Source organism: Falco cherrug, chromosome 3, assembly GCF_023634085.1.
Source record: "Falco cherrug isolate bFalChe1 chromosome 3, bFalChe1.pri, whole genome shotgun sequence".
Lineage (NCBI taxonomy): Eukaryota > Metazoa > Chordata > Aves > Falconiformes > Falconidae > Falco > Falco cherrug.
Window position 1 is genome coordinate 29833922 of NC_073699.1, and position 23311 is coordinate 29857232.

General features: G+C 37.7%; 1 protein-coding gene across 8 annotated transcripts in view; it reads right to left on the reverse strand.

Annotated features, from left to right (window-relative positions):
• Positions 1-23311, reverse strand: part of VPS13B (vacuolar protein sorting 13 homolog B) — a 478367-nt gene that overhangs the window by 354862 nt on the left and 100194 nt on the right. For all 8 annotated transcript variants that reach the window (XR_008731554.1, XM_055706070.1, XM_055706071.1 and 5 more), the window contains one exon: positions 15916-16100. Coding sequence is in view for 7 of the 8 variants with exons in the window: in XM_055706070.1 (XP_055562045.1) it covers positions 15916-16100 (185 nt within the window). In the remaining variant the exon portion in view is untranslated. The remainder of the gene's footprint in view (positions 1-15915; positions 16101-23311) is intronic.

The window sequence follows — 23311 nt, forward strand, 5'->3', positions numbered from 1 at the left end:
ACACCATGGCCAGCAAGTTTCTGAGCTCCACCTGGTAAGCTGTGTCCAAGACAGGGAAGCACCCATAAGGGTACTCTGGCTCTGAACTATGTTTTTAAGTACAACTACACTAAGAAGTCATTTTCTAATTGACTAACAACAACAACAAAGTCTCTGTACTAGTACTATCTCAATGAAATAGAACATGACTTCCAAAGTATAAAAGAAAATTCAAGTTTTACAGAAATGAAAGGCATATCTTTTCCCTTTAGATTATGAGATGCTAGAAAGAGCTCTACTGACTACAACTTATTAAACAATGTATTATTAATGAAAAAAGTTTCAAAACAGCAAGAAAGCAAAGTCAGAGTTGGTTAAGGACAGCTATACTATAGTTTATGGCCCTATTTTACCTATTGTATCTGCTCAATTATTTTTTCTATCATTTTGGGTAACAACTGCAAGTTACACTGCAGGATAGGAAAAGGAGGGTGAGCCTTAGAGAAGAATTGCTTAAAAGACTATTCCTCAAATTTCAGAAAAGTTAATAAACAAATTGCAACTCTGACATTTTTGATACAAGATCTTAAATCACCACATGAAGAAATCTGACACAATCACCATTTCATCATGGTTTCAAGGAGCATCTACCTCTGCTTGAGAGGAGCCAGTACTCATTCCCACATGTAAGTCATCAGCCACCTTAAACTCATCTCTTAGCCTTTCTTCTACCACTGTAATCAAATTCAAGAATCTTAGGTCCAAGAGAGTCTTTCATCTGCCCTGGGATGACTGCTTGCGATAGGTGACAGCAGGATGACACAAGAAGTTCCTCGGATGCTGCCCTGGAAGAGTGAGTCAGACCCCTCTGCAGGTGCTGGGTGTCCACATTGGATCCCCCTTTGCCACTCCTTGCTCAGGCAGAAGAAACCTAGAAACCCAGATCTCCTCTTGGCACCATTGGGTCTTTTCAATATCCTACTCCTCAAAACGATTTTTTTTTTGCTATTCTTTGTAAAATTTTCAAACTGACTTCTTAAGTATTTCTGTGATCTATCAGAAGCTTATACTTCCATAAATGAAGTGTGGACTGGAATTCCAAATAGTTAATAGTAGGGCATATAATTAGGTTGGCATATTAAAGCTTCAAGTTTCTCCATTCTTTGCAGTAGAAACTTTTAATGTTCTATCAATGCATAGTAAATAAACATCTCTTCAGAATATGTTCAATTATATACAAACAACAGAGTAAAACACTGAAAGAGCAGACTGCAAAGGAAATTAAGGAATGTGATAGATACACAGAGAAACTGTTACTCTACACACAGAAAACATTGCATTACAGCAAACAAGAAAGGGAAAACTGAAGAAAATCTCCCAAAAAACTAATTAACATACAGGTACTTACGCCATTTTGAAAGATTAAGAACAAAACCACCTGGCACAATAGAACAGTCTCATGTTCACCCTGGAAGCATTTGTACAGTTCCAGAAAAGACTGGGCAATGTTATAGAAACTTCATAACTTAGATTGGCTTCAGAACATAACAGGGAAGGTAATGCACAAATTTCGTTCTCTAGAAAATCATCCATTTTACTTGTACATGTGCTTCAAGGTATTCCATTATAAATTCTGCAGCTTCTTTTTCTGCAGCCCAATTTTCTCATCACATGCTACCATACCAAATGCAGCATCTGACTGACTACTTGATACACAAATATTAGGAAAAAAAAAATTTTCCAGTGAATTCTCTGAATCTCATTTCATCTCACAACCAGATGTGTGGACTTAGTGCTTTACTGTAATGCCCTAAAACTCATCACCAGCTCTTTTCTATTGACCACATTCTTCTCCAGTTTTTAAGTTAGAACAGCTCTTTACTGACATTGTTAGGAAGAAACTCTCCTAAAAGTATATATTCAAACTCAGGCAAATCATTCAAATGAAGGTAGCAAATGAATTGGGAAGGCATCAGATGGGAAGACTGAGATCATGACAGTAGTTTGGTCCAGTACTATTCCCTTTTTCATGTAGGTTTTTTCCCTGTATTTAAGGGAATATTCTCTACATGTAAATAGAGCTTTTCAAGGCTTTCAGCAAATTTACAGAAGGCAAATTTTATGAATTAAAGAAATAGTTGTTCTTAATTCTGGTAGAGGTACTATCGTGGTGATAAGCACAAATCTGCTGGCAAGCTGTGTTTCATTGATAACATATGGGATACTGCAACATATGAATAGATAGCAGCATAAAAGTGATCCCACTGGGAAAGTAGCCTGGACATGAAGTACACATCAAAGCAAGTTTTATAAAAAGCTCTCTTGAAAGACAGAAGATCAAGTGCTTAGCACTTTGGTGATCACAACCACCTCATCTAAGCACAGCGGACAGAATACAGACCTAACTGATGAAACCAGGAGCTATGAGAGCTATAGCAAGATGCATTCATATAAACTTTCAACAGAACTGCAAATGCTGTTATGTCAGTGCCTCAAAGCTTTGCTTTAAAGCTTACAGCCAATTTAAAAAGAGCAAATATCTATGGACTCCTAATGTCTCTGAAGTGATCTGGTTTGCTGGCACAAACAGTATATTTTTAGATGCAATTTCTTAAGACCGTGCCCAGAATACTGCAGCTCACCTTTCTGAACTATACATTGTCTTCATCATAACACAATTTCACACCATTTGAAAAGCTGTTGAATACACGCAGACACTATGTTCTTTAGAAGCTAAGTAGAACTCTAAAAGAATCTGCAAAAAGATTAAGCATAATAGATATCTAACAGGTGTTTTACATTGTATACCCTACAATTCTAAACTTGCCAGTCAGACATTTACTGCCAAGAGCAGACTAAGCACACGGTCATAACCACTCAAAACAGCAAATACTCACTGTCAAGCACTCATAGGAAAACTGCATTTAAATCCTGGGAAGCATGAAACACAGTACAACTGGTTTATTTAAAATAAAAAACAATAACTAAAAACATTGTTCTCACTGTTCTTGATTCCTTGGTTTGTAACAGACCATAACAAAAAAAAAAAAAGAAAAAAACAAAACAAAGCAAAAAAACAACCACCACCAAAACCATCACTTTTTGCTTTGGTACCCTTTTGATGGAAGGATGGAAGAGAAGACCACCCTTTGCTCCCTTCTGGCAGGTAGGGCCGCCACTTGTCTCCCTTCTACTGGGTCAAAGCGGACTCAGCTCTGACAGCAAATCACAACAGTCATGTGATGTCCAAAGTGTCTCTAAAAAAACACCATTTATTTTATTCCAAACTCTAGTCATCTTTTGGAAGTGTGAAAGTTTGAAACCTTCTCTTTTACCAAGCAAAGAACTAAACCAGGCCCTTTAACTCCTACTTTTGCTGAGGCTCACTGCAGATGGATGGCTGACATTCTTCACATCAGCAACAGAACTGAGGGTCCCGACACAAAAGTGTAATTCCACATCCCATGATTTAATTAGGGTCTGGACTTCTGAGATTATATGTTGTTATGTAAGTTAAACAAGAGCAATAGCATTTACCGTAGTCCTTCAACAGCCAACATACCAGTAAATACAACGTCAGAAAGCTGAATGGACCCAGCTATCAAGCAGTGGGATACTACCACATTTGGAGGGTGTGGTTTTGCTATCTAAACTGAAAACAAAAAACAGATAGCTTCTGAGTACAGTCCACTAGCTCACACTAAATAGATTGATACAGAGATAGCAGAGAGGGGATTTTTCAGGAAAAATTGTCTTTGAAGAGACAGTAAAGTGATAAAAAAATACATTGCGGAAGACAGATGAAAATGGAAGCCTCAAGGACTCCTTGACCTCCTAAAACCTCTTTATGTCATCAAGGAAACTCTTCTTGGTCAGCTTGCAGTAAAGTATGCGACTAGTTTATTAGTATTTTTATTTGTTATTACTTTTCTTTACACATTTATCTCCAGTAATTCCAATTACTAACATATCTAGTTTAAGATGACTTGGCTACATCAAAAATCTGAAATTATATATACGAGAATGAAAAATGCTAATACAAAAACAAAACAGTTGCTATAAAAAAAACCACTGCTGTCAACAGCTGTGGTATGTCACACAAGCTAAATAAAAAAAGAGATCTAACTTAACAAGGAAACTCAAAGCCTCTGCAGAGGTGCAAGGATGTATCACTAGCTACTATTATGTTGGGATTCTTGCATCTTTCTCTGAATCATCCAGTATTCACTTCTCTCAGAAAACAGGTAGAGCCAGACTACCAGAGACTCCTGCTAAGGTGATAATTCATGTGAAAAAGAACTACATGTAGTTTCTTAACAAGATCAGGCCTCTTAGAGCAATGAAGCTTTTCCTCTTCCAACAGGAGATTGAGAAAAGACACATCAATGTCTTAAATTGGAAAACTTGAAAAATTACTGTAATACCTCAAAATAAACTTTTGCATCAGTCTAGATTTAAAACATTTCTATAGCACTGCCTGAAAGCTGCATTTCTTAATTTCTATATTTTGTACATAGTCACTCTCCATGCCCTGCAATAACTGAGGACAGGGGAAAAAAATTATAAAAATCCCCAGCTCAGAAAAAGCATGTTTAACATGAAAACAAACAAAAAAAAACATTTGAAGCTACCATGCAGGAGAACTTTACACCCCCATACCCAACTGATCAGATCTCATGCTATTTATTAAAGAAAAGCAGAAAAAGAGACAAATCTAAAGGAGAAAGGAAAAAGATCAGAACAAAGAAGTCCAATAATGAAGAAAAGGGTCAAATGTCCTGGGATCTGACATAAAAACAGTATAAGAAAGAAAAGATCATGGATGAGATGCAGCTCAGGGTAGAAAAGCCAAGGTGTAAAGTCAGGAGAAATCAGCATAAGAAGGCATAATATCTGGATTTATTTATCATGTTGCCCTCACAACAACGACACCCCACCCCTCCCACCCCCGAAAAAAAGCAAACAAATGGGGGGGGGGGGGGGGCAGGAAGTGAGATGAAAAACTAAAACACACAAGGTGTTTCTAGAAATAGCTCTGATTCAACAGCAGCCCTTGTTCCAAAGTATGTTTTGGAGGATGTTAAGCAGATGCAGGAGCTCTTATTTTATGAAAGACAAAGCTCCCAAAATTCAGGAGCTGTGGTTATACACAGAACTCTGACATCTCCTTAGAATTTGACCTTTTAATTAACATATCACATAGTGTGATATGTATCTCTACTAAAAAAAAATCTACAACAACACTGCCAAGTAAGGAACACTTCTGTACAATAGTACAACACTTCAAAGCAAGATCAAAGCAGTTACATGTGCTGTGCCATATTTAATTTTCCTGTTATGCTTCACACAAACAGAAGGGACATACACTGGATACCATTAAATAATACTGTAACAGAACACCTGATTTTCTTCATTTATCCCTCTCTAATTCCCCTCCATAAGCAAAATCAAAACTGTAAAATGTAAATTGAAAAATTTTCTTGCTTACTAGTTTCCTGAGAACCTGTCACTGACTTCGCCTTATTGTTACTATCTTTTTATGTTACTGTGTATTTCTACTGTTGGTAGAATTTTTCTCCAGAAGAACAGCCCACCTTTAGAGGTATATACTGTCCTAAAAAAGTCATGGTCAAAACACTGCTCTAATTGCAGGTTACTATTTTCCAGTAAAGATACACATTCTATCCTTACCATTACCTTATTACATGTACCTTGCATTAATTTCATTCTATGACTATGAGGTGGAGTAGACACGTCAGAAAAACATTCTTTACTACAAGGGTTGCAATGACAACTGCTCATACAGTCTGCACTTCAACAGCTTAACAACTCTGCCACAAGATATATTCCTGGAAAACAGTATCTTTTCCTTGACGATCTGTGTAATTACAAACTGGGATTTGGATCTATAATCTCTAGGTTTAAAATAATGACAACATATGTGGCTTTCTAAAAAGCCTGATTTAAAATAATAACAAATCATGTGGTGCACCAGACTAGCAATTGCTATTGCAGTACATAATACTCTGGTATCCTTCTGTGGCAAGAATACCATTGGCATTTATCATCTTGTCACAAGAGCCAAAATGCCCCCACAAATGGAAATTAATTTTCCATGTCAGTCACTGGAGTTCATTACGTAAAGGTAATTTTAGAGCATACTGTATTTTGTAAACTATTAGTATGATAGGCACTGTAAAATAAGTTTTAAGCAGCAGTCCAACTGTTTGTAACCTGTGATGTGATTTCAACTTAACGCAACTTTTTCTTGTTCAAGATGACATTACATAAGCTCACTACTCAAGGTCAGCCTTCAATATTACATTTGCAAACAGAAAACATGTTTCTACCATGTTTAATAGTTTATACAAGTGCTTATTCTTAAGCGTATCTACTTCTGATTATGACTTGGGTTTTTCCTAAAGTAAGGACTACTACTACAGAAAACATTTTTACTACAAGCAACTTCTTAAATTTTGTACGTTCTCTACATTTTTTTCATTTCATTCATGTTCCTTAATAGGCTATTACATTCAAAATTTCCTTGCTCATATTTCTTGCCTCATCAAGAATCTTTAATTAGACTTTGCAAACTGCAAAATTTCCCACTCTGAATAACAAAGAGAAAGCTACGCTATAAGGTGTTCTTTTAAGTGTTCCAAGTTGTTTCAGGATCACAAAGCATTTTTAAGTTTAACCCTATGACGGGGGGGGGGGGGGGGGGGGGGGGGGCGGGGCGCCGGGAAGAATCACCCGGTGCTCTGTTATTCAAACAAAACTGCTGACCTGCACAGCATTACCAAATGAACAAACTATTTTGTTCAGACCAAACAAAATGCAAAACAGAGATACAAACACAAACTTATCTCACCTTGTTTTTTTTTCCCCCACATGCATAAACCTGAGGACAGTGGGTTTTCTTATTCCAAGAAAAGATATCCAATGAGACTGTAACAATCTGTATGGGAAAACTTACCTAGAAATTTCTCTTCTGGATCTACGATAATTTGGAGAAGGAATAAATACCTAATCTAGTCACTATCTTTGTGCTATTTTGTAATGCTTACAATTCTTGGCACTTGCTGATGACATAAATGGGGAAGACCCACGTACACACATTTTTCAACCATGTCCACAGAGAACTTACAACGCTTTTATTTGCCCAAACAGACTAGAAAATGGAAGACATGTACGCTGTTTGAAGAGATGAATGGCATAGAAAGGGGTTCTTATACTGAACTGTAACTGGATACTGAAATTCATAGCTGACATTTTAATGCACATACATGGCATTTACCTGAACAGTACAGAACCATTAGAAAGGGGAAGGACTGTGTGTATGAAAATATTATACCTCAGTTTTACAATCTAAATTAAGGATCTGCTATTATTTGTTTATTGCGAGGGGGTTATCTGTTTGTTTTACATTCACTCCAACACTGGCATACTGAAACAGCACTACAGAACGTGATAGCACACACGAAAGGTTTTTAAATAGCAACTACTGAAGCCTGTGAAATGAAATGTGAGCAAAACCCTTTAACAGGCAGTTTTAGCAGCCTACAACAGCTTTGTTTACATTTTAATATGAAAGGAGGTCCCATGAAGCCATAATCAGAAAACATACAATTATTAAACAAAAATTATTGATCATTTGTTTGTGTTGTATCACCTGCCCATTTCTTTCTCAGAATATCTCCCTATATAAATTGATCTTATCTCCTACAAAGCAGGGCTCTAATCTAAAAGAGAAAAAAAGAGATACCAACTTCTGAAATTTCCATAATTTTCAAACTACCACAGAGTGACCATCTGAGCTGGAAGCATTCAATGTCATACATTAGCATAGTTATTAATCAGACAACAGTGTGACTGAGCTTGTATGCACCGATAGCATCAAAGCTCAGGTTAAATCTAGTTCGCATGAGAATTAGAACACAAAACAGATTCCAGAGGCACCATCACCAAGTTTCACCACTAAGACTCCTCAGTTACAATTTTGCTTTAATGTTTGAAAAGGTGAAAAACAACCGTATTACATTTGACTCATTAGCTGCCTTCCAGTATGTACGAGAAGGTTGTGGTGAAGACTGAACCAGGCTTTTCACAGTGGTGCACAGTAGGAGGATAAGAGACAATGGTCATATATTGAAACAAGAAAGGTTCTGCCTGGATAGGAGGAGAAGCTTTCTCACTATGAGAACAGTCAAGCAGTTAGAGGTTGCACGGAGTTAGGCCATTCTTACCCTTGGAGATTTTCAAGGCCTGACTGAATAAAGCCCTAAGAAACTCCATCTGATCCCATAACTGACTGTGACTGTAGCAGAAGATTGAACTAGAGACTTCTTGCAGTCCCTTCCAACTTGGTTTTTCTGGTGACCCTATTATTTTTTGCCAGGGGCAAAGAAACACTTCCCTTTTGCTCTTCTGAAAAGCACTTCTTCAGCAAACGGTAGCGTGACTGGGGTCAATACTTCTGCTGCAGGACCTCTGCATGCACCTTTTTATTAAATCAGACACAAAAAAACCCAGACCAAGGCCTTCTGATTCATGCTTTATTCTTATTTTCAGCAACCACTGAGGGCTTCCTGGTTCACTAAAAATTTGACCAACTTCTCTGGGTTCTCCCCAAAAAAAGAACATTTCCTTCTGTTATCTCTGAAGCTTTCTTTTGTGTCTGCTCTCAGCTCTTCTCAGAAATTGCCCAGCTCCTATTATGCAGCAAATTCATGACCTAGGTTCTTCCCAGTCTTCTCATCCTAACACTGAATACCAGTAGCTTAGTCTCAATGTGCTCTATTACTCTTCGAAAAGAAGCCACCACCTCAACCTCCCTGTAGATTTTTTTCACCTGATGCAGTACCATGGCAGCTAGAACAAAGCAAAAAGGCAGCCTACCTCCCTGCTGTCCAAACACACCTTTCTTAATAGAACAAGAAATAACATAAAGTTAACAGCTGAACAAATAAAACAGGTGCTCTTAGTCACAGCTTCCATTGCTATTTGTGCAAATAAACTACAGACTCTGGAGGAAGGGCACTATTTATAGCTCTATGCTTAGGTGTCTTGGTTTTGGTAGCCCACCAACATACCCAACAAGAGTTTGCTGTTAATTTCAACATACATGCTGAAATGAGCTCTCCTGCAATGCTGAAACACAATTCAACTTAAAAATCTCATATAAATTTATGTGTATCTATCAATTTCATGTATACATGTATTCCTTTCACAATCTATTCTTTTTTTTTTAGCTTTTTTTTCCCTCCTTGCCTGTGCTGTTGACACTATGTATACATTCACTTTCACCACAACAGACATTTAAAAAGCCTCAAGTGTATTTTTAAGTACACGAGATTCTTTAGGACAACATTACAAATGAGAGTTAAGCTTGTACAAATGCCTTAAGTATGCCTACCACCATTCTTTCACCAGAATGCTGTATTTTTCATTTTCAAAGCTTATTAATGTATATTAATTAAACCAGAAAAAATAAAAAGGCAACTATAATTACTGGTTTACATGCATGTTAGTTCCTCATTTTGGGCCACTACAGAATCATTGCTTTGGACAGAGCATTTATTAAGGAGATACTCAACAAGCTGAACCCCACTGATGACATATTAAAGTGATAAAATATCCCACCTATCCCATGTTCATAGTCAGTCAGTTCATGACTGAAGAGTATCACTGAAAATGTCTACGGTAAGAGCAAATACAGATTATACACAACTATATTAAGCTCAAATAATTAAGATAAAGAACCAGTTGTGCTTAGGTTGCTTATCCACATTCTGTTTCCAACCGAAATTAGAGTTGATAAACTACCACAGTTTCACAGAAATGTATAACATATAAAAATAACACTATTTACACATTGCATTTAGAAGCCTACAGGAAGGACAAAGACACATGTGGGTACCATCACCCATGCGAGACAGTAAAATGCTTACACTATGCAAGTTTCATGCAGCTGTGTCCTGCCACTCCCAAGCAATTACTTAAGAGAATACACTCTTAACACTTTGATTTTGAACATAAACTTGGTGTCATAGTCCTCAAAATGAATGCAAAAACTGGCCACATTATGTGGAACGAACAAAGATTAAATGTCAGTATGTTGCAAGCAAGTGACAGAGCTTAACAACCTGGATTACCACTAAACTTCGAAATGTTGGGCTTTTGCTGGGTTTTGGGGTTTGGTGGCAGGGGAGCAGGTAAAGAGGAAAAAAGTAGTTCTCAGAACAGGGGTATTAGAAAAGCAAGTCACTTATTTCAGTCTTTTTCCTAAGTGGTTAAAAGAACTATGCAGCAGCTCCACAACCCTTTTTTATATGTACACCTGGGAAGAATACTGAATCCTGTTACTTTCCTCAGTGTTACCCTGATGTGGTTTAGACCAGATGTTTAAATGTTCCAGTATGTACATTTTCTTCTCTTCTTCCAAGGCAAAAGCAAAATAAGAGGAATATTTGACTTCACTCCACAAGAGACCTATTTAATAGTTTGGCGGTTAAGTAAGTAAAGGTAGCTTGGCTAAGTCAATGTTGACGACATACAGAACGACATGATCCTAATGAGTTGGAAAATATTGGCTCTCATGAGATTCAACCAGATGCTACTGCGCTGAGAAAGCTACTGTATTATTGAATTTCATTTTTATGAGGTAAAATTTATTATTCAACCATTAAGGTATCCCACATGAAATCTTGCATAAAATAGTTTTACAGTTACTTTCTGGAAAGTAGATTTTATTTTAACTTTAAGACATCATTTACATGAGGGATTCAAATGCCTATTTGATCACCTTCAATAGAGAAATGTAAGGTCTGCAAGCAATTTAAAAAAAAAAAAAACACAAAAAAAACAGATTAATGGAACCGAACTGTCAACAAAATAATGAACTACCTGAATAGGACAAGGAAAAAGTGGTAGCAAGTTCCAGTTTTCCAGAGTAAACTAAAGCCATGTGTGACTGTGTATGTTTTCTTGGCAGGCTGAAATGGTTAGAAACCAAGTGCTTCAGGTACCTACTAACAAATAATGAAAAACAACACAGTAAAATCACTCCTAAGATTAATATTGCTCAACCTCTGAAAGATCTTAACTGTCAGTATTTTCCTAAAATTTGGGTATTTTGTACACTTATTTTTGTAAAAAAAAATAATTTTGTAAAAAAAAAATAATTGTAAAAGAATTTGATTAACATCAATACATCTACTTGCAAAAACGTAGAAGGCATGATACATTTCAGTTTCATGTTTGTTTCCACATTTGTAGTGGATGAAATGCAAAATTGGAATATTTCACAAGCATGTGCTATCATAAGAACCACCATATTATTTAACTGACATGTAACATATTGTTGTGCTTGTCAACCAAAAGGATTACAGAATAAAACCAAAACACAAACTCCTATTTGCGCTAGTATGAATCTTTCCAGTACTTGTTATGGTAAAGCCTGTTCATTCAAGCAATAAGTTTCATTGTTTATATTTATCTCACATGTTTTAATTGTTTTGACTTCTCTGAAGCCTAAAAATACCAGCTGACATTTGAAAAGAACCTTCACCAAGTAGGCATTTAGAACTATGGATTAGAAAAGTGCTAAGGTATCACAGCAACCAAGGGAGTTAGGTGCTTTCAAAAATCTCATTAAGCCACTACCTGTATCTTAGAATTCCAAATCAGTTCTAATTAAAAAAAGTGTTCTTAGCAGAATTAAATAGTCTTAAACTAAGAATGGCACAATAAACCAATTTACAATAAATATCTAGTGTAAAAAACATTTATCCTTCTTGAAACACTCATTTTACCTGTCCTCCACCAGTTCTGAGCTCAATCAGCTAGTCACAGTACCACACACATATTTTACTGGTTGTTTTAAGATAACAGACCTCACTAATATGTATAACAAATATATATTTTAAGTAGTACAGGCACTTAATTCTTAAATTCTGCCAGAAACCAAACACACACAACTTGCTTTTGAGACTTCAAAACTTACTTTTTCAGATAGCTTACCTTCAGACCTGTTAATCAAAAGAGAAACTCTGAGACTATCTGATAAAGACAGAAAGTCTAATAACCAACAAACTACAAAATATTTGAGGAAAGTGTTTTTCTCCTAAGAGAAAAAGGTTTCTGGAGAGCAGGGGGAGGAAGATAGATGGGGGACCTAAGAGTATTTATCTTCAAGCAATTTTCCCTTCCTAGTATTCCATCAATCTATTCCCAACAAGAATTTGTACAGGAAACAGCTTGAGAGTTTGTTCTGAATCCCTACACCACCTTCAGACTGAACTATTTTTGAAGCAAGTTCTGAATGAAACTGTAGGACAGAACCGCAGATACTAGCTATAAATTCTGTTCCTGTGTTTGTGGAAACAGACAGCGCAGAGCTCCCTTTTTAAACTACAGCCCGAGAAAGTCTATCAGCAATTACCCAGCAGACAAGTGCCAAAGATGCCTTCATACCTTGTGAGACTCACAGCACATCAAAGGGCCAACAGTCATGTGCTCTCTGATGTTCTCTTCTCCTCCTGCAACCCATGCATTTGTACCTGTCTTCAATAATAAACTTTGGCTTTCTAAACTTTTACTGCTTTTCTACTTCAGCTCTTTCTACCAGTTTCTCCATGCTTTGTCTTCCCCTGCATCTCTCTTCCCTTTTTATTAGCTGATCCTCTTTTTTTCCTCCTTTTCCATTTTTTCTTTCTTTTTCCCCCTAATTCATCTGTTCTTTCCCTATAGCATGTCTCAGCTCATATTGTAAGCACAGTTTCAGTGATGCAGTTTTAAAACTACAGAATATAACTGTGTTGGAAAAAAACATAGAACTATTTTTTAGCAGGACCATAATTCCTGCTAAAAAAGATCTATGCTGAGAGGATACAAAGGCTCATGGTATCGCTCTTGAGTCCAAGACTGAACGAACATGTTATGGAGGCACATCACTCACAAAAATCACCTGGCACAAAGCCTCAATAAAGACACAAAGTTGTCAGCAACAACTTTTTCATCCCAGAAACTCCCTTCAATCACCACACAGAAAAGCGGTAATACAGACACAGGCAGTTGAGAAAGATGTAGGCTATGTAAACCCATTTGAGACTAGCTACGTACAAGTAGTAAACTATAGAAGTGAAATTTGAAGTCTCAGTATATTCCCAAAATTGGCAGAACAGATCCGGAATGGTAACACATAACTGGAACATTTCTATAGGAGGGCACAGTTTGTTCACAAAGAACAAGAAAGCATGATGTTCTACTCTTTATCAACAATGTGTAAAATCCTGTGATCCAGACTGTAGGCAGGCTCTCCAATTAACAGCAGATCATTAAAAACAGGAAGATAAACTACATAAGCCCTTTCTTTTATTTTGTTTTGGTTTGGTTTTGAGAATATCATCATGTCTGGGCAGGGCTTTTTTATTTCTTTAACAGGGAGAAATTAATCTAAATAAAACATAGCTGTTTGTCCTGCATTATTTCTAATAATTTAGAAAGATGGCTTTAGAAGTTTGAAAATGTAAAGGTAGAAGATAATTTGGGCAACAGTACTCATGAAACACACAGTTTATGATTCCTGTAACAGCAGAACGAAAGCAATGAATTTCAAGAAAGAGACCCCTGGGAAACAGGAGAAAGTGCAGATAATGGAATCTTTAATAGAATTATTATTTTTTCCTGCAAAAACACTACAATTTTGTAGAAACAGTATCAGGGGGAAAAAAAGGAACAAAGGGAAAGAGCTCTAAAAGAAAATAAAGCAAATATGTTTCTAGTTGCATTATTTGTACAAAACTGATCAAAGAAACAGTTAATCTACAATACCACAAGGATGAAAAGCTATTTCTTGAAGTACTTTTGTACTGCTTCTGTGAATAGCTAAAAATGAGCTGTGATCAGATGGAAAACACGATGCTATTCACAAAAAGGCTGTTATTTCCATGAGATGTTAGGTTATACAATAAAAGCTCATCTGTAAACCTGCAAAGACACTCAGAGACCCAATGGCAGGAGGAGAAGCCCAAATAATACCCTGCTGGGCTACTCTCAGGCCCAGCACAGGTGCCCATCAGCCCAAAAGCTGATCTTCACAAGCCCAGAGAACATGGGGGCATGCAATGGCAGGCAAGAATGCAAATCATGTACTCCCAAGGAATATTCATCAGCTATTCTTTTATGTGGTAGAAAATAATCTGAATTGTCAGTAAAAGAATATCAGTGATTAACAAATGTGCCTTATTTACTGAAAAGTCCCTTATTGACTACATTATCCTCACAGTTACTTTAATAAAAAGAAAAAACCTAATACACTGAAATTCCAGTTTCTCTGTGCAATTATAGTCAGGTTTTTTTAGAAGCTTAGACACACACATTACTGTTAAAGTATACAGAAACTGACTAAGTACAAGGATAATTTTCAAGAAGGCACAATACTGTATTTTACACAAAGGTATTCCAACAAAAGGTAGTAGACTTACAGAATCAACCAAGACAAGAATCAGAACAAAGGGAGAAAGGGGTTGACAGCAATCATTTCATAGCATTGCACTGAAAGCTGCCTTCAGCTAGTTAATGCTAAGTACTGCTATAGAGGTATAAAATTTACCAAGTCAAATTAAAAGCAACAAAAAAGAGAAGATCAAAATAAGTGTACTATACTGTTCATTTACTGTATGTTAAGTACTTAAAATGTGTGCTCCAGATTTCTATTCCATAGATAGATTGTTAGCATGGGGTATCACAGTTCATTGACCCGAAGGATTGAAACATCTTAAATGATGGAACATGTTAAGTCTGGAACTGTGCAAACCCTAAGACCATCAGAAATCATCAAATGACTATATTTTCACATTTCTCCAGCCTTCAGAAATACCAGTATTTGGAAAAAAACAACCCAACCAACCAAACAAAAAAACCTCACAATCTCATCCTTAGGTGATCCCCACAGAATAAAGAAATTAAGAGAATCAGGGACTTTCGGGAAAGAAGGAAAAACTAATCACTTAAAGCGGTTATTTCAAGGGTCACACATCTGAAAATATAACAGTTCTTTTGCACCACCAGATCAACATAGACTCAACTTTAAAAACACCTACAGGACTGAAAAAGGAAAATAGGACTGAGAAAAACAGGACTGAAAGACTTACAGTGGCAGTCTAATCTACCATTCTATTTCAAGTTATGATTTACTACATATGAATGATTCTCCTCACACGTCTCTGTTAAGACTGGTAATGATGGAGATTCCAAAATATCTCAATTATTCTTATGTGTTTATACACAACAGATAAACGATAGTGGATCTAAATCATTCTAGCCTGCACAGAAATATGAAGAAAAATATTATTTTCTCCTGGATGACATTTATGCACTTGAAGACTGTGGTCTCTCAGCTGATCAAAATCCTTATACTTTCAAAATCCATGGGTGTTTTGCCAAAGGATGGTAGGTAACCAACTTCATTACTTCTATCATCATCATGGAGACCTACGTATCTTCAGCAGTTTCACAACATTAAGTAACGTTTATTTATGAAACTGGATGAGAAACATCTGCAGCCCCTTAAAAAAATTCATTCTATGCCATTAATAAAGCCCTTAATAATCCAGCTTCACCTCTGAATGATCTTAAATTACAACATTACACCATATAAGGGAGCAAGGGTGGATGTTTCAGATGAGGGAAGCATGGAAAAATTATCCTGTATGGGAAAATTAAATGCATCCAGAAATTGGTGCCAAGGAGTGAAGCTTGGTGGCTTAGCTTACATCCTGGATAAGCTATAAATACCCATATACACACAAAAAACATTCTGTCTGTTAACTACTCTAAGTAAAAACCTGGATTTAAAGTATATAGTTGTGAGCAAATTCACTAGCGGTACTCTCTACCATAATACATACTTAACCAAAAGCATCACATATTTACCTGAAGTTTGGAAAACCTCATTCAGTAAAGCTTCATTTACCACCACCGAACTGACATTTCCAACAGGATGACACCAGCTCTGATAAATAGTTTGAAGTAAAAGGGTTTGAGCTCTAGTTGCTTGAATTGTTAAATTAGGAAGCTCAAATATGCATTCTGTTAGTGGGACATGAGCTCGCTTGGTCCTGTTTAAAATATTGAGAGAAAAGAAAAAAGAAAAAAAATCATTATTTTGGTGTATAACAACAACAATTTAAAAACTTAGACACAGAATACCAGACTATCAACTGGTAGTTTGTAAGATTGGAACTGTGTGTCTTCAGTTTCCTCTTGCAGGAGCTAATTCTACTTAGACTGAAATTCACCCAAAATACGACTTCTGTTAAAAGATTTAACTTTACATCTCCTTCCAAAACATGACAGGAAAAGTGATGTATTTTAATCTAATTATCTCTTGGTTTTAAAATATTTAATAAAAGCAATCCCAAGTGCTCCCACCAAAATAAGAGCTACTCATAAAATTGTGCAGTTTTTAAAAACACAGAAGAAATCCGTTCAGAAGTGGAATTTTCTGAATTTTTTTTTATTTAAAACCTTACAATGAATCACTAATTGAGATATGTCTAGTGATCCAATAAAACATACAGACAATATCCATACAACCAAATACAAAGACCTCCACATTTCTCATAATATTCCATAGTTGGCTGACATTGACCTCACTAAGTGATTCTAATATTTTTCAGTGCCTTTTGCCTTATAATTAGGGAGCAGGAACACGTGGGGAGAGGCAAGGGAGAGTACTACAAGGTAAAGGACATTCTCTTTGGAAATAAATTCTGTGACAATACAGCCCACTATCAACACAAAGGCTCTACCCACAACTGTAGTGAAGTCAGCAAGTTACTTTTGCTTCCTACTATAAATACTAATGCCTAAAATTAAGCAACAGTTTCATTTGCTACATTCAACAAAAACTGCAAAGATTATTAATAATTTTGAGCCTCTTCCTGCAGCATGCTTATAACATTATTATTCCTGCCCTAATTGACTCCTATTCCATCACCGAAATGTGTATTTTGTGCTATTTAGCATTATTTTCCCTAATGTCCACAAAATTTAATCACTGGTGCACAGATTAGTTCATTCTCATTCTGGAGAACCTCCTCCATGAGAAGATTTTAGGGAGAAGCCTAAATCCACATGAAAATTAAAAATAGTAGGTTAATGTTCCATAGGGAATCAAAACCTCAAATAAGGGAAAGCAAAATCCCCTACCCCAGAAAAAAAGCATCCTTTACCAACACGTACGAGACACTGACAATGTAAACACATTCCCTTGCATACAGTGAATGGCTCTTTAGATCCACAAAATCGAAGCCTTCCAAGAATCTGTCACAAGCAGTCAAGAGGACACCGCATCTCCTATTCGGCTCCGCAAGAAAATGCTTACAGCCATATGACCTAACACACATCAGATCATTCTTGCAGTAGCGACTCTGCAGGAGGCTCCATGAAGTCAGAAACGAGCCATTCTTGATGCTCAAACTCTAAAAATCTGTAAAAGCATGAAGTGACACAAAACTCTGGCAACAAGTAGCAGACTTCATTGCATATTCAGCACCTGATTAGGAGAGTAGCCCTTCACCAAGCAAACTGTGAAGAAAAAAAATGTTTCACCACTTCTCAGACCCATGATCATCATGATATAGAAGAAAAATAGGCAAATATTCTGCTGCTAACACTTTTGGCCTGTAAGCGCTGGATAAGGACTGTGTGACATATGAAACATGGCTTGGAAACACAGACACTGAACATCAGAAGACATGTATCAACTACCATGTTGACAAGTAGTAAACCCCAAGGTCATGTCATCACTTGAATTTGGATTTACACATAAAAGCATCCACCTTAAGTCACAAACAGATCTCCTCCCTCAATTCCTTGTTAGTACCAGCAAACACCTAACTGAAAACCATTTTCTCTGGATCAAGAGGAATAAGAATCAAAGACTCATTTAGGTTAGAAAAGACCATTAAGATCATCATGTCCAACCATTAACCCAGCATTGCCATGTCCGTCACTAAACCATGTCCCTAATCACCACATCTATGCATTTTTTAAACTTCTCCAGGGATGGCGATTCCACCACCTCCATGGGCAGCCTGTTCCAGTGCTTTCCCACCCTTTCAGTGAAGAAATTTTTCCTAATATCCAATCTGAAACTCCTCTGGTGTAACTTGAGGCCATTTCCTCTTGTCCTGTCACTTGCTATCTGGGAGAAGAGACCGACCCCCACCTGCCTACAGCCTCCTCTCAAGGCAGCTGCAGAGAGCAACAAGGTCTCCCCTGAGCCTCCGCCTCTCCAGGCTAAACAACCCCAGCTCCTTCAGCTGCTCCTCACAAGACCTGTGCTCCAGACCCTTCACCAGCTCTGTCGCCCTTCTCTGGACACGCTCCAGCACCTCAATGTCCCTCCTGAAGCGAGGGGCCCAAAAGGGAACCCAGCATTCGAGGGGCGGCCTCATTAGTGCTGAGTACAGGGGGACGATCACCGCCCTGGTCCTGCTGGCCACACTCTCTGATACAGGCCAGGATGCTGTGGGCCCCCTTGCCCCCCCGGGCACACTGCTGGCTCATGCCCAGCCGGCCGTCAGCCAGCTCCCCCAGGCCCTTTTCCCCCAGGCAGCTTCCCAGCCGCTCTGCCCCAGCCTGCAGCGCTGCCTGGGGCTGCTGTGACCCAAGGGCAGGGCCCGGCACTGAGCCTGGTTGAACCTCCTACAACTGGGCTCGGCCCATCGGTCCAGCCTGCCCAGATCCCTCTGCAGAGCCTCCTGCCCAACAGCAGAGCAACACTCTCCCCAGCTTGGCGTCACCTGCAAACTTACTGCGGGTGCCCTTGTTCAGATCATCGATAAAGATATTAAACAGGACTGGCCCCAGCACTGATCCCTGGGGAATGGCACTTGTGACCAGCCACTGGCTGGATGTTACTCCATTCACCACCACTCTTCGGGCTTAGCTGTCCAGCCAGCTTTTTACCCAGCATAGAGTGCACCCATAGAAGCCACGAGGAGCCAGTTTCTCCAGGAGAATGCTTTAGGAGTCAGTGTCAAAGGCTTCAGTAAAGTCCAGGTAGATAACCACAGCCTTTCCCTCATCCACTAAGTGCAAGACCTGGTCACAGGAGGAGTTCAGGTTAGTACAGCAGGACCTGCCTTTCAAAACCCCATGTTGGCTGGGCCTGATCCGTAGCTGTACATGCACAAGCTCAGAATGATCTGCTTCACAACCTTCCCCAGCACTGGGGTCAGGCTGACAGGCCTGTAGCTCCCTGGATCCTCCTTCCTGCCCTTCTTCTAGATAGGCATCATGTTGGCTGACCTCCCATCTTCTCCAGTCACCCAGGACTGTTGACAGATGATGGAAAGCAGCTTGGTGAGCTCCTCTGCCAGCTCCCTCAGCACCCTTGGGTGGATCCCACGTGGCCCCATAGACTTGTGTGTGTCCAAGTGGAGCAGCAGGTCACTGACCGTTTTCTCCTGGACTATGGGGACTTCGTTCTGCTCCTCATCCCTGCCTCCCAGCTCAGGGGCCTGAGTAGACCGAGGTACTTAATTTATCTCATCAAGTGTTAAGATATCTACAGTATAAACAAACATCCATATCCCAGATGGCTGTATAGACCCTTTTAAGGTACATGGAAAGAATAGAGCACTGCATATTTATATATATAACAGAGATCCATTCATTCTAGACCTGAAAATTAAATGAACTGCTTTCTGTAGGTCACCATTTCTGCCCACTGCCTATTAAGGGAGATTATGATAATTACCTCAACTGTGGATGTCTATACCATAGATCAAAGTTTCACAGATAAAGCCCATCCACAAAAGCCAATTCCATTGCTCCTTACTAAAAATAAAACCAAGGGAATAAAAGAAAAACTGATTCCTATTAAAGAAGATACTCATGAAACATTCTCTGAAAATGGATGTAAACACAGATGGAGGACACCGAACAAACAAAACCAGATGTTGTAGCCTTCTGTAAAAGTAATCAGTATTCCTTAGACCAAGGCTTTTCAACCTCAAAACCTGAAATCAGGATTACCTGTCTCAGAAATGTTGAGAAGGGAGAGGAATCCAGAAACAAGACTACCTCTGAATTGCAACTCATTTGAAGCTAATGACAATCTGTGCTGCTAGATTCAAATGCCATTTGCAGAAAAGACATGGATGAAGGAAAAACATTTTGTGATTATATGAGAGAACTCAGCCTTGTATCTGGTAGTAGATATTTCCTTCAGAATGGAAGGACAAAAAAAAAAGTTTACTGTCTGAATGACACTATCAGTCTTTGAAGTTTGGATATATCATACTTTGGATTGGTACAGCCCCTGTGGCTACGAAAAATCAAAACACAGTAGAGGCCTTTTCAGAGGAAATCCTCTATTAGCCTTGTTGGTTTGTTGTTTGGTGTGAGGTTTTTTAATAGCAGTCACTGACACCAAACTGAGAACAAGAAAAATTGTGTTTGTCCTGTTTGGGGGAACTAAGCATCTCCTACCTGCCATTACTGCTGACAGCCATGCAAACACGTTTCTAGTGTACAGGAGCAGACTACGTGCCGGTTTTGCTGCCCAAGATCACTACTCTATCGACTGTAGCACAGTAGGTCACCACAGGGGAAAGAAGTATCTGTACAAAACTCCTGAAGCTCTTCCTGTTTCTCAGTTTGAGGTTCAAAGACACTACACACCTTTCTTGACAATGTAACATACGCCCCAAGAAGTACAAACAACATGTGGCCATCTGAGAAAGAATGCATCTGAACACATTTGAAATCTGTCGATGCCAGAAAGCCAGTTAAAAATTTTTTTGTCTACACTTCCAAACATAAGCTACTTAGAAAATTATAACTACTTTAACGAGAGACAAAACAAAAGCTGAAAATAATACCAGTATTAAGTCAGGCAAACAGGGAAAGATGCTGCCTGGTTGGAGAGAAAAAATAAAATAATTAAAAAAAAAAAAATACTCTCACTCACACAGACAGCCAAAAGGAACTAACAGGCTGGAACATGTTCTGACAATTTCTAGCACACAACATGCACAAGAGATCACATGAAGATCACTCTCTTGTGGACACAATTAGCTAAAACGTATCTCCCATTTCAGCTCCTCAGATACACAGACATTCCTCCACATAAATGTGTATATATTCATATAGTCACTAGAAGAAAAGCTCTGGGTTCCATGAAAAGCACAGGAGGGACTGCAACACCATGGCCTTTTCTAATGCTGGTCCCAAGTTAGAATTTGAACTTGCTTTCTAAGAATTCCCTAGAGTGTAAGTCCAAGCTCTGTAATTTATCAATGTAAACAGAAAAGGTGCACTTTAGTTCTGTAACTGAAGGAGTATATAAAGTGGTTCTGTACTTGGGAAAATCCACCCCTGTAAAACAAAATACTATATACACAATAAATCAAAAAAATATTTTAAAACTCAAGATTAAACAACACAAACCACTTTTATGCAGAACTGAAGTTGGAAAACTAGACATGCATATTAGCAAAGCTTTTGCAGGCATTACATGGAAAGAAATGGAATGCATGGTGATATCAATCAGAATGTTCCCTAGTATTCCTTTTTTTCCAAGTCATGTATTGAGACCTTTTATTATTTAACTCATTACAGAAGTACACTGTAACATTTTTCCTTTCTGTTTTTTCTTTTTTGTTACCCTTTCAGATAACTTACATCATCTACCTTTCCCTCTTATTTCTGAATATTAATTTGCAGGATTAAAACTAAGTATTTCAGTAAAAAGTGCCTGAATATTTCAAAAAGTCAAGTTCCCTAATGTAAAATGGGGAAGGAAGGAAGAAAGAAAATGGAAAACCTTTTACAGCAAAATTCAGGACAAATATAACTCCACAAATAATTCCACCTAAAATAACACATTTATATTAGCAAATTCATGTACTTCAAGGGGGGTGGGGGGGGGTGGGGGGGTGTCTGTAAAGAGCTTTAACAATCACAGCATGCAATATGACAGTGGAAAAGATACCACTTGAAAAGTTTGACTACTCATTTAATGCGTATTACAGCTACTGTACTGAACTATGCTAAATTTGAAACTTAAAAGATTCACATAAAAATACTCCCTGATGGGTAATAACAGTGTATGGATATTTTTTTTTAACATATGCAAATTCTACTCTTATTGTACTTTAACAATCCTATAACAATAAAGTCTACTAGTCCTATTGAGATAACTTTGGAGGGACGGGAAGTTGAAGAAAATAAATCCTTTATTATAGAAAAAAATCAAGGCAGGGGAAGTATTGTAACATGTGTGCAGCAAATGTTGCTTAAACGAAATTTTAACTAGACCTGGCTAGTGATGAAAGTACATTTATAATTCAGGATTTATTATAATAGTTTTGAAACACAAATAATGCGTTTAGAAGAACTTAAAATACAAGTTTGCTACCAAACTGCACCTGTTAATACAGAAAATCCATCATTAATAAGGTACTGAGCTATATTTAACCAAGTTTTATGACCCAAGAGATATATTCAAAGCAATAAGTGAAAATACAAGTACAAATGATTTTTTTCAGTAAACCAAGTCAGACCTGTGTTTCTATATTGTATCATTAAATTTGTATTAAGCAACTGAATGTGACTTCACACCAAAACTCATCACCATATTAAAACAGTTATGGCACATAGCTGGAGTCTAAAACCACTATTTAAACTGCACTTTAAAACTGTAACAACAACAGAAATAATTATTTCTCAAATCTTTACACTCAAGAGTTAAGATGCAGTTCTGAACATATGTTCATTTAACTGAACAGGTTAAAAAACTACCAATTCTAACACTCTTCTCTAGGGGAAAATAAATCCTAACCTAACTAGCAGGATAGGCTACTCATTAAAGCTGAACTTGGACAAGATCCAGAATAAATTTAAGGAAATATGAACAAGCAAGTCTTGCTGTGTAGTGGCATGGAGTGAAAATGAATCTGTCCTAATTAAATGATTTTTAAATACTCTTTGGTTGTACCCAGTTTGCTGACAAACTGTAATACAGACTTGCTGAAATATTTTGATAAATCTGGCATACCATTAAATAAAATAGTTTTCTTTGCTGTTTTTGAATGAAAACAGGAATTGGTCCTTATTATACACGGTGCGTAGGCACCAATATAACCAATCCATGTAAGTTCACTGGCCTGCTATGAAATATTTTCAGTTTGTAGACTTTAGTAACACAACTCATTCTTTTAAAATCAACACCTCAGAGTGATTGAAAGAATATAGTGGTGAACAGCTGGGTCCAGAGGTTTATAGAGAGTCCCCAACTGCAAAGCTGGAACCTGCA